Below are 12,339 nucleotides of genomic sequence, written 5' to 3'. Positions count from 1 at the left end.
TTATTCAAATAAATTAAAATCATAGGAACATCATATTATCATTTAAACAAAGGTTGTCATTGACACCATTTTGCATGAGGGATAATATATAGTGTATGTAGTGATCCTCCACTACGCCATTGTCTCGTTTTATGAGGAAAGAGAAAGTTGTGGTCATTCTTGCAATAAATGAAATATGTCACATCAATATGGTTTAATAATGCCAACGAAATATTATTTATTGTTCACGTCCCTATTTTTATGTAGTATAATTACAAAGCATTACCTTACAGTCAATGATTACACTAAAACACTGGCGTTTGTATGGTAAAAGGTTAATTAATAACAAAAGATGTTCGCTGTGTGATTTATGATAAAACTGTCGAAAACATATTACAACCGTTTTCATGTTGAAAAATTGCTAGTAGTTAATGTTTGCACTTTCGCTTCTCAATTTTAATAGTCTCTTGCACCATTGGTCTTGTTCATCATAATTGGCCTTTCGTATGGACTGCAATTCTTGTTTTGCATAATCGGGGCTAGTTTCACGTGTGTTGCATTCTCATGTGGAGTACCGTACCAAGGGGTAAGTTTCCAACCCAAATGCCAAGTGACATTGAATCGATTTCCCTTAAACTTGCGGCACTTAAGTCATGTTTATGCTACGAACAAAAAATGTCAATAAGGAGAACTCAAGGTTACCGAGTTACGTTTTTAATCAATTATTTATGAGCCTTTCTCTCTCCTTGAATTGACATCACAGGGGAACTATTTCCCTGCTCAGAATGTAACGTACTCAAGATGCTAACATTTTTTAGTAAATTAACTGTGCATACACGATATTATGCCCTAGCATCCTTTGCGAAGTCCAATTACTACTGGTTCAAACATATATAGTTGAATTTTCCCAATCTCCTCTTCAATCTCCTCTGCACCCACCCACCCACGTGTTTCAGCACTGAGTTGGTGTCCTTCCCAACAGTTGGATTCTGATTAGCCAGACGGTTGTTATTATAACGTCGTCGTCACTCAGAGTGTATAGTATAGTATAGTATAGTATAGTATAATATAGTACAGTACAGTACAGTACGGTACGGTACGGTACGGTACGGTACGGTACGGTACGGTACGGTACGGCACGGCACGGCACGGCACGGCACGGCACGGCACGGCACGGCACGGCACGGCACGGCACGGCACGGCATAGCATAGCATAGCATAGCATAGCATAGCATAGCATAGCATAGCAGAGCAGAGTAGAGTATAGTAAAGTAGAGTAAAGTATAGTATAGTAGAGTATAGGCTGTACACTATACACATAATGTACGTAGCATATACGCACGGCTTGTTCGTCGGACCGGAGTCCTATAGTGCAGAGTCAGAACACAAGTAGTGATGTCATTTAGTTGCTACTTTAATCTGCCAGTAGTTGTCAAACCGATTTTCATGCAACATTAATCGATTGTGATGAAATTGTTGTACTACTTTATGCCCAAAGTATTTTACGTTTCTACATCTTTGTTGATTGATTGATAATTTAATGGGATTTTAGCAGCATCCTTTCAACAACTTTTCTCTTATCATCTGTTGGAAGAGAGCTGTTTTTGCTTGGTTCTCTGAAGTTTGAGCTTGTTCTGTTTTGTGCTGAGCATTGTAAAAAAGATAGGGGTTATGTTCCTGCTATCCTGTAAGTACTACAAATGAAATTATGAACAGTTAATGCAAGTTATACATATCGTTTGGCCTTGCATATATGTACACTACATATATGTGCACCCAGAATACAACTGACGTGTTACAACAGTGTATTCATCCGTTGATCAATCAAACAGGTAATGTAATCCCACCTACTGTCACAATGATGCAGCTGTACGGCTAAAAATCGATGCCGGATGCCATTTATACTTTTAATTGTCTGACTTGTAATTGAATCTACCACAACCGTTAAACGTGAATTTGTACATATTTGGAGGTATTTTGTATGAAAACATTATTCTAAGCTAGACTTATAAAACTGAGCGTGGAAGCCAAACTATCAGTCTGACGGCCAACGCAAACTTCCAATTTTGAATGATATTTTTTCCCGTTTAAAATTTGCTGCTGTTCTTTAGAGTTTTCTTCACTTCATCAGTATGTACACACAACATAGAAGAGAAGGATCAGTCAGTGAGGAGGTTTTAATGTAGGGTATTTGAACAGTGTAAATTGCAAAGTTTAACGTATCACCAACACTAGATCGTGAACTCTTAAATTAGAATGTACCCAAACGTAACACTTTGTGGGTTTATATGCATTTATATTTCTGCTCCATTACCGCTCAAACCAACACTCAATATTCATAGACCAGATATTAAAAATCTGATGAGGCTGTAAGTATGAAAGTGGATTATCAGAATTTCAATGAGGGTGACAGCGGTATATGTAAATCTAGTCCGCGAAGCCAATGAATTTAAACGATGAGGGTAAATGCCCGCATGTTAGATGCACTAGTTGATCTGTTTCGGTGGTTTTTGTATGGTGTAAATGTTTGAACTACGAAAATAACAGTTGCTAATATGAATGTGACATAACAAACAGAGTACTATACAAGAAATATACTATATAGCTGCAATTTTGTTAGACAATTTTGTTGTTAACATCTGCCAAACCTCAACACCGATGAGCAGCAAGCTGGGGATTTCCCTGTGTTGTTCATGTGATGTTGCATTTGTTGTGACGATTCATGCCATTCTGTTAAAGGCCAGTAGCTTTTTAACTTTTAACCCAATCCCTTTAGTGGCATAATTTGCCTCTAAACAGCGTTCTGATCTACAAAGTTCAAGATTAATTGATGTGAATGGTCAAATTATTGGCAGTATTGTACAAATGTATGCAGCAACGTCAGGATGATATTTGCATGATTTGGGTTCTTTTTCAATTCTCAATGACTATCCAATAAAGTAGAGCGTGTAGCAAGCGCTGGGTGTTCAAACAAAAATAAATATATATTAACGGGCACATTATACAGTGATTCCGTGTATCGCCTGTTTTTTCATCCCTACATGTAGTGTACTGGGGATGAGATATCGACCATTCTGTGAACACATTGGTTCTAAAATTACTGCCAACCTCACACCTGTTGAGGTACTCTACTGAAACTTGGAAGATTAGTCTGACTTAATGTGGGGTATCATAGGGTGTAACAAGAAAGCCAAATAGCTTTTCGCAGACTACTCCTTAATCATGCATCATTATGACTAATGACTTCATAGGGTTAACTTTCAGAGATCAAATAATCACAAAACAACATGTTGGTCATTGCATGCGTATACCAAAATAACAACGTGGCCCAAACCTTAAAACAATAAAAAATGTATGATAGAGTTTATGTCTAGAGTGTATCAATTAATGAAAACAAAATCAAACGAGGCGGTAGGTAAAGTATATGCGAAATGCGTTTCGTAAACTACTCCTTAACAGTAAACCCAACAACATCAAGCTGTGGGTATGTATCTCTGCATCCGAAGTAGCGTGTCATGTGACTTATGATGTCATATAATAATAGGTCAGATGTCAAATATAAAATAACCATTTTGGCCATAATAGTTGCATAAAAAATGACAAAAGTTGCTGAAGCCCTAAAAGCCATGAGGTGTATCAGACACTTATCACGCACTACTGTCAAAGATCACGCGATCAAAGGTCGAATGTGTATAAAAGCCGTCCAGGGTCAAACGTTAGAAGTCAAATAACCAAAACATTAAGTAACGTCAAACACGAAATGGCACATGGCCAATGGAGCTCAAGGGATCAAAACTGGCCGTATTTATTCACGGTTTTATTTCGGTGTCTGGTTTTTAATGCTTAGCAAAATTACCGCAAATTATAACTTTGATGAAAAATGAAATAATCTTTTGGCTATTGTGCCAAATTTTATGAAAGTTTCATACCAGGTAGGAATGAATTTTTGTGAATGAATTCTTAATGTGTATTAAAATATAATATAAAAACAAAGATCGTTAAAATTCAAGTTTCATATCTCTTAAACTCTGTGTGTCATAGTGATGACATCATACTGATCATACACCCAACATTTTGGATGAGACCTGTAACTCCATGATGTGCCTACTTGTTTGTTGTTGTTTATCTGGGTTGTTTAGGGTATAATAATGATTGTTTCCATAATGATAATGTAATAACTGTACTTTTCTTACAGATTACTTACCCACCTCACGCAATGCCGCCAGGGCAGGCTTATGAAGCAACTCCATACACAGGTGCAGTTAATATGGCCATGCAACCAGCTGCATTCAACGTTGGCAGTGATGAAGGCCTTCCAACCAATGATTTGGTTACTGCTCAGCCTAACATCTAAGCACAACGTAATGTCCGCATTTACACAGAAGAAACAGCTAATAATTACATGTTAAATATAGCATTACTCTTTTGTCAATCCGAGCTCAGATTTAATGTATGGGTGAATCCTTTGTGAGTTTCTTAATGTAGAATAGATAATTTGCCAATAAATCAGCTTGTTAAAATTTTTAGTGCTTTTCTTCTTAAAATGATATTATTAGCTTATTAACAACAATCGCAGTATTTTAGGTAATTCTATCAGCAATTCGAAATAGGGCATGGGGATGGTGAAGAGGGTTTGGGCATAATCAAATGTTATTAGTATACCCAATTTGTAAAGACCAACATATTGGAAATTCCTATATGACCTTAGTAGTTTCAATTGAATAGTTCAACATTTATTTAGCTGTTATCATTTTTAAATGTAACCAAGTTCTATGTATCCAAATAAAATAAAACTGTTCGCAAACTGCTGATCCACTAGGGAGCCTGTGTAAGAGAATGTGTAAAACGTCAGGCCAACTTACTTTTACACAAGTTCTTGGTAGTTAGAAGTTTATTAAAATGTGTCTTTTCTGAAGAAATAGTTGTGTTACTCTGTGGATATATGATTGACAATTTATAAATACAATATAGACATATTTTGGCGAAAGTACGATGATGCCATCATCTTTTGTGCTGTTGCAAGCTGAAATTACAAAATATCACAAAATTAAACTGGAAGAAAAAATCAGTTCTTCGCGATTGAAAATATTATCAGGATGTAATTTTCGAATAAAAATTCCGAAATCTTTTCAATTACTATTCGCTAAGCTTTTAACATTGGTAGCCCAGAGAATCATTTAATTAATTAGATTATGACGAAATCTCATCATTAGGCCAGGGTCTGATGACTTATGTAAATTGATTAATTTGTGAATTTTCAAATTCAAGTCCAAACCATGCTTATTTTTTTCTTTTCTTACTGACAAATATATTTTGATTAATTAACCTTCTGTCTGTTTGGACTATGTGGTTGCGTTTTTTCTCTCAATGTATCTCATTTTTACTTTCGTATAGCCTCATAATTCTTTACGCCAATTACTATACTTACCTGTGTAGAATTAACAAAAGCGTTCCAAATTATGATACTCTCAAACATAAGCTTGAATTTTTATTTTATTTTTTTATTAATAATCAAAGCACATAAAGAGAAACTAAACTGCCAAGAGATTCCTATTGATAAAGTTAATGATGTTTTTTTTTTAATTTGTTTTCATGTCATGAAATAGATTGATCTTTCTTTATAACATATTTTGTTGTGCCGAAGAGATGAATGCAAATAAAAATGAATAAAACAAATATAATAATTTTATGATTATTATTAATATTATTATTATTGTTATTATTATTATACATCTCAGGTGATCTTGTATCTCCAGTTAGTTAACACACAACTGATCATCTTCTACCCAATTATAAGAATCTATCTGAGAAGCATTTGACCATTTGAAAAACAATAACCCCAAATAACCTGTTTATGACCTTTGACCTACCATTTGAAAACACCACTTATGACCCAATGCACAAGAATCATTGTCCCAGAGCGTAATCGACATCCAAGCAGTATATATATATATATATATATATATATATATATATATATATATATATATATAAAAAATTAAAAAAGATCCCTCAGATGACTGCCAATTTATAAATACCCCTTTATGTAAGGTATATACGAGAGTGTACAGCAATGGTGGGTAGGAGTTCTTAACTTCTGTTACAGTTATTTTCCCTTCAACGATAGTCTTTCTTCGATGGTGATAAGTCAATGTCATCAGTTCTTGATTTTTGTTTTAAATTTCTCTTTGTCTTTTTCATCTTTTGCAACATCCAACTGTAAGTAAGAAAATCAAACTTCCCATATACTGGACGTTATACTTTCTATCTTAATTCAAAGTGTAAAACCTCCACGTAACTGGAGATTATAGAATGTCTGGCCTAAGTCGTGACATTCCTAGAGACAAACTATATCACAATATTCCAAATTGACATGGCTACATTAGTTCACTGATATTTAACCAGACACAATTCAGGCAATGGTTCCGATGCCAAATGAAATTCTTAATTATTTTACTGAATAGGTCATGGACACAAGTATCATAGCTATCACTCTTCTTTAGTTGAAATACTATAAACATATAAATACTACCGATATATACCTTTATAACCAATATAGCTAAATCATGCTTACGGCTGCAAAGATACGGTACTGACATTTCAACTTGTTTTTATATTAATCCATGCTCATTACGCCTATTCATGGGATCTGCGCTATAAACGATATGAATAATCCAGTATCCATGATCTACCAATAATGATATCAATCCAACACACAATTAGATTCTAATGCTACCACTTATGAATAATTAATGCGATGATATCATTCCCTACTGTATATAGACTCCTGCATACTGTCATATATTTACACCAAATACAAAGCAACTCATGCTGACAAAGATACTGCGTAGAAATTGTTCTTTCGGCAAACAGTCCGGTGGACAAGGCCGCATTTGATCTTCGTATACGGGAAAGTGACTAGAGGTACATAGACAGTGGGGTGGAGTCAGCTCACGTCGTAATTGGTCAGTAAATCGAGTATATGTTTCTACACAGTTACGGGGTCAGTTTTTGTTCTTCCTGAAGGTTCCGATTGGGTTACATCCTTTAAAGTCATTATTATAAAGACTGATATGTAATACCAGGTCTACAGAACTGAATAAACAATTGGCCTGAAACAAGTTTCCATCATATAAAATTACCTAATACACCTAACTTACAGTTGCATTGTTAAATAAAATTCATTACCTTTGAGAAAATATCATCATGTTGCAATAAGAGACATTCATACCTCATTTACAGGAATATATTGAAATATTCCAACCTTTCCCCTTTCATCATTTCCAAGAACTTTCTCAACTGGCTCTATCAAGTTCAATTGCTTCTGAAATACAAAATTTGTCAAAAGTGATTTCCTGTTCTAAATAAATCAACGTCTGCCAGTAAATCACTTTAACGGGATTTCGGCATTTGATATATTTCGCACCACTTTCAATATTCATGAATGTATGTATATATTTTAGATCCTCCTGCAAACAGGAACTCGCAAATAAGCCTCATTGGCCTATCAAAGCCGCAAGCTGACCGACGTCAGTCTCTTACATTCATATTTCACGTCCATGATTATGAATTGTTAATTGTCAAAAACTCTGTTACTGGACGACATACATTAATCTGGGAGTGACTCGAACCGGGGACCTTATGATTGAAAGGCACCGGCGTTAGCCACTGAGCTAACACTCCTAATATCACTCCTTACACTCCTAATATCATTCAAGTTCCTAAAATTCGCTGGCTGCAAATTTGCCTTTCATTTGGTGTTTCACGTGGAGTTGTAAATCATCTCAACTGTGTTCATCCAATGTATCTTCCTCCCCATCAGCAGTGTCTTGTTCTTCAAGCTGCGCTGATACATTGTATAAACTCTACCCACACGACTAAAGTCAGAGTCCATTTTATCGTATGCTTTCTCACAACCATTATTCACACAACTTATGGTAACACCCGGCTCTGATGCATGAACTGCACGGAAGTGTTGTATGAAGTAACTGTACTGTACGAATAACATATGTGGCAGAAATGTACCAGTATCGTATCTACACAAGAAACGTTTGGAGCATTGACCATGGTATATACAAATAATCGTGTACCGTTACACACAAAACATTTCGCCTTAGGTATTATTATTAATTACATACTAGCGCTTTCAACCTTATAATCATAGAGCCTAATGTAGGCCTAACGTTAGGCTTAGTCTAGCCTATGTGATTGTAAATGTTATTGTAAGTTATCTCCACATACGACAACGTTAAGAGCCCATGTATTTGTGTACCAGTTAATAACGTATCCTAAATCTTCACAATATATACCACAGAATTGCAACACGTGTTGAAGATAAAGTATAGTATATCCAAAAATACGAACTTACACCAATATAGCTCTCAAACTATCTCATAGTTCTTCGACGTCCAAGTTGATCGAAGTCAATGAGAATGATGATGAATGCCAATGGTACCGGTTACCAAACGTGCGCGTGTATGCAGTGCGCGGTGACGATGCGAGACGTACTCGGTAGGTGGTAAACACACCTGGCTCTTTCCAGTTCTTTTACGCTTTACTAAGAATCGTCGCGTCTTCCTTTACTCAGTGTGCTATAGATTAAACAACACTGAGCAATAGACAATAAATCACTCGTTTGCAACGAGTAAAACTATCAAGCTGCATTATTGATACTTAATTGACTCAGTATAGTAAATGCAGGTCCTGTATTGTAGTTGGTTTACGAGTAATGTTACGAAGCAGGCGAGTACAAATGCTTTAAAAGCTTATTAATCATTAAATGACGGTTATATTATCCTCACTTCTGACAGGACAAGTGGGTTGACCGTGATCAAATGTTGTTTATCATCATGTCATGTTTTTTTCATTTCTTTCCGAGATAAGATTTACTTATATAGGCCCGGATAGTCCCTTTAGTGCCAACACCTTAATAATCGTATGAAGGTTACTGTATTACCCGGACGTTACATGAATGATATGCCCTGTATTGGAAGATGTACTTTGATATAGATCTATATTTTTATTTCCTTTGGCGTTCCATACAAACAGATATACTATTATATGTAAAAGCCATATGATCATCACGTACAACGTCATTTCCTATTGAAAGGTCTTCCTTTACACTTCCACAATAAACGTGTGAGTTACCAAGTTGCCTTCAAGACTGAGGTAGGTGATCTAAGTATTTGTAAGGAATATAGTTTTGTTCATTATGGTATTCAATGATATGTATTTATATATTTAAACATTGGTTATGGAGTACCGGCGTTCTGTTTGCTTTCCGGTTAATATAACTCCATTACATCAAAACGAATGAAAGCTAAGGGTTATCATGAGGTCAGAATATTGTTTCACCTTTATCGTACCATACTAGTTATGTTTGGTAGCGTATTTGCCTTTTTCTTGAGAACAATCATTTTCATATATAACTCGAAGTTACTTGGGTATACTTGAGTCCGATTTCGGGAAAGTCATGTATACATATATAACAGTCATGATCCACACATTTCACACAACTATACATGCTTTATTGATATTATAGAAAGTTAGTATCATATTTTTGTTTGATGTTGCAAAACCATGCAGTCGGACTTAATATACACGACTAGTTAATACAATTGAATAAGTATGCTAATTGAATTAGATTTGTGCCCATTGATAAGTGCTACACAAACTAAGACATACTCAGAATTAGGGGGAGTGTAAAATTGAAGCAGTAATCCCACCCTTCCTAAGCGGCATATAACCTCACGCAATAATACACACTACTACGAACTACTGGGTCCACATAGCAAGTTTACTGCGTCATTACATTGCGCTAGTTGCAACCTATTTCCGCTTGGCCAGTTTTGAATAACAGGTGAAGTAATTGTTTGACAGTATAATATGCTAAATAAGTATGGAAACGTTGAGGTGCCGGCAAATGTAAAATTTTCGTACTGCAACTTTGCGGCAATTTATTACCTTTTTTTTAATGTAAAATATTGAAATGATAACATTTTGATGCGAGCATAATTACTAATTTTCTTTGCAGAAGTTTGGTTTAAAGAGATTTATCATTGATCATGTTCTTTTTTAAGTTTAAGGCAAATTTTCAATCTGTTGCAAATTGTCAACATATTAACTGAATTATTCATATTTTTTTTAAAACTGCTACTATCTGTTAAAAAAAAGATCGACATGTAACTTGTTTATTCAAAAGAATTATTGATAGAATGTATGTATCTATGGACCTTGGAAAAGTAGGATTTTATAACTACACTCGCAAAGGTATGTAATGAACTCTCAGATGTATATTGATGAAGTAGTGTAACACAAAACAAGAAAATAATACGAAATACAAATCAATTTATGTCTTTAAGAAATATCAATTCGGTATTCGAGATGATTGTTTTGCACTAAAAAGAACAATACATCGTCCAAAACGGGCTTGTAATAATGTGTGAATTGTTATCGTAAGTGTGAAATATCAGTCAATTGGGCAATAAGAACACTTAATTTAACCCTAAACTGGCTTACTAATCCTTCAAACGTCGATTACTAAAACAATGTTCATGGGTTCCTGGAAGCGACAATCAACTGCTTCAGGGTCTTGAAAATGATCTGTACTGTTGTTCCAGTGACTAGTTGCGGACATCTATACACTCGATGGGATAACTTCTTACAGTTTTGAACAAAATGAGGACATCTCAATACGATCTTCAACCATGCGATACGATCCAAATGTTGAATTTACAGAAACAATAATACAGGACTCGATCTGCAACTCCTTGCACAAATATCACAGGGAGAGTTATACTTGAAAATGTAGAATGACTGTTCAGCAACTTAGCAAGTTACTTAAAGGATATTTACTAGAAGCAAATTAAGTGTACAATCTGTTTTGTAAGGAACAATCCAGAGTTTAATGAACAATAATCGCATCTGAAATATATGCATTAGTTACTGATCAACAGATGAAGTGAACAGATGAAATTAAAGAATGATATTCAAAGATATAATAAACAGTACTATATTGCGCTTGAAAAAATTGACTAAGGTAAATTCTGCGCAAATAGCCCACATTTTATAACAAGTAGGTAACTTTTGTGGGTTAGAAAGGTATTTGGCCCATGCTTGGTTATTGAACGAAATGCCTCCGTAGGGATTACGTCAACAAGTTATAGTTCAATGGTCAACGTAAAAATAAATCAGCATTTAGGCCATAACGCGCGTGTGACAAACTGATTGGCAGTTGTAACACTGGTACATGTGTATGGATGGACAGTGCTTAGCTCACTTTAACCCAAATAGTTCACAAGTTCAGTCAAGAACTTCTCTTTAAGTGTAAACCTACTGGATCTGAGGTTCATGCAAACCAAGTATCGAAAACTGTGACTTATTTCAGATATATTGAATGGGAGAATGTCACGGTGCATTCGAGATATCTGATTTTTTATTCAGATTTCCCAAATTGAATTTGAAGTATGGAAATGAGTTCGAAAAAGTTTAATGGATTTGAGAAAGCTGAAATTAAATTGGAGAAATCTGAAAATTCTAGTTCAGGTAATTTAAACTCAAGTTCAAATATCTGAAACAGGTTTCTCGCTTTTCAGAAATTGCTGAAAAGGTGCAATTAATAACCATCGTTAAAATATACAGTATTTAAGTTTTAGATTACGCCATGAAATCAAAACTGTATTGTTTTGATGATCTTCGATGACAGTGTAGGGTATACTAATGAGGGATTAATCAACCGTCTAACATGCGTTTATAGCAGAATAAAGCACTCGGGGTATAACACAAGCAATGATCGACACCGGTGCAGCCAGCAACAGAATTTTACCCCCTTGAGTGAATATATATATATATATGAAACACAATACAATATATTGCAGTATGTATGTCAGCATAAGGAGAACCTCACTCTCATGCATGGAACGGTGGCCAGTTGAATCCTTGTGGACACTGTGCCCAAGGTGAAGTACTGTAGTATTACTAAGCGTAAGCTGTATTGGATGTGTTAAGACATACATTGAAAAGTTATACATGTACGACCAACTACTTTTAAATGTCCATGATGTTTCAAACTTTGATTCAGTGACCCATTATCTTTCTTACATAGAACGGTTGTACTACGAACATGGCTCAATTACCCAATCAACAAGGCTTTCCCTCGAATCATCAACCTGTTGTCATGGCACAACAACAGGTCCCTCAAAATGTTGGTAACCTTAAAGGATCAGGACCTCGCCGTGTTATGGGAAGCTTAATTATTGCTTGTGGCTCTGCTCAAATTATAATCTCCATTTGTTTACTAATTGTTTTGCGGCCCTACGGTTTCTTTGATGGTCACTGGGGAATCTGGAATGGTGTGGTAAG

General features: G+C 35.3%; 2 protein-coding genes across 6 annotated transcripts in view; both read left to right on the top strand.

Annotated features, from left to right (window-relative positions):
- Nucleotides 1–5,932, top strand: part of LOC139974323 (uncharacterized) — a 57,575-nt gene extending 51,643 nt beyond the window's left edge. For all 4 annotated transcript variants that reach the window (XM_071981358.1, XM_071981357.1, XM_071981356.1 and 1 more), the window contains exons 5-6: nucleotides 443–565; nucleotides 4,175–5,932. In XM_071981358.1, the coding sequence (XP_071837459.1) occupies nucleotides 443–565; nucleotides 4,175–4,333 (282 nt within the window). In that variant the 3' untranslated portion in view covers nucleotides 4,334–5,932. The remainder of the gene's footprint in view (nucleotides 1–442; nucleotides 566–4,174) is intronic.
- A 3,079-nt stretch (nucleotides 5,933–9,011) lies between these two features.
- LOC139974321 (uncharacterized) overlaps nucleotides 9,012–12,339 on the top strand; it is a 47,010-nt gene continuing 43,682 nt past the window's right edge. For both annotated transcript variants that reach the window (XM_071981349.1, XM_071981351.1), the window contains exons 1-2: nucleotides 9,012–9,147; nucleotides 12,083–12,334. In XM_071981349.1, the coding sequence (XP_071837450.1) occupies nucleotides 12,101–12,334 (234 nt within the window). In that variant the 5' untranslated portion in view covers nucleotides 9,012–9,147; nucleotides 12,083–12,100. The remainder of the gene's footprint in view (nucleotides 9,148–12,082; nucleotides 12,335–12,339) is intronic.

The sequence above is a fragment of the Apostichopus japonicus genome, chromosome 9, assembly GCF_037975245.1.
Source record: "Apostichopus japonicus isolate 1M-3 chromosome 9, ASM3797524v1, whole genome shotgun sequence".
In the NCBI taxonomy this organism is placed as follows: domain Eukaryota; kingdom Metazoa; phylum Echinodermata; class Holothuroidea; order Aspidochirotida; family Stichopodidae; genus Apostichopus; species Apostichopus japonicus.
Note: the sequence above shows the minus strand (reverse complement) of the source record. Positions and strands in the feature narration are given on the sequence as shown.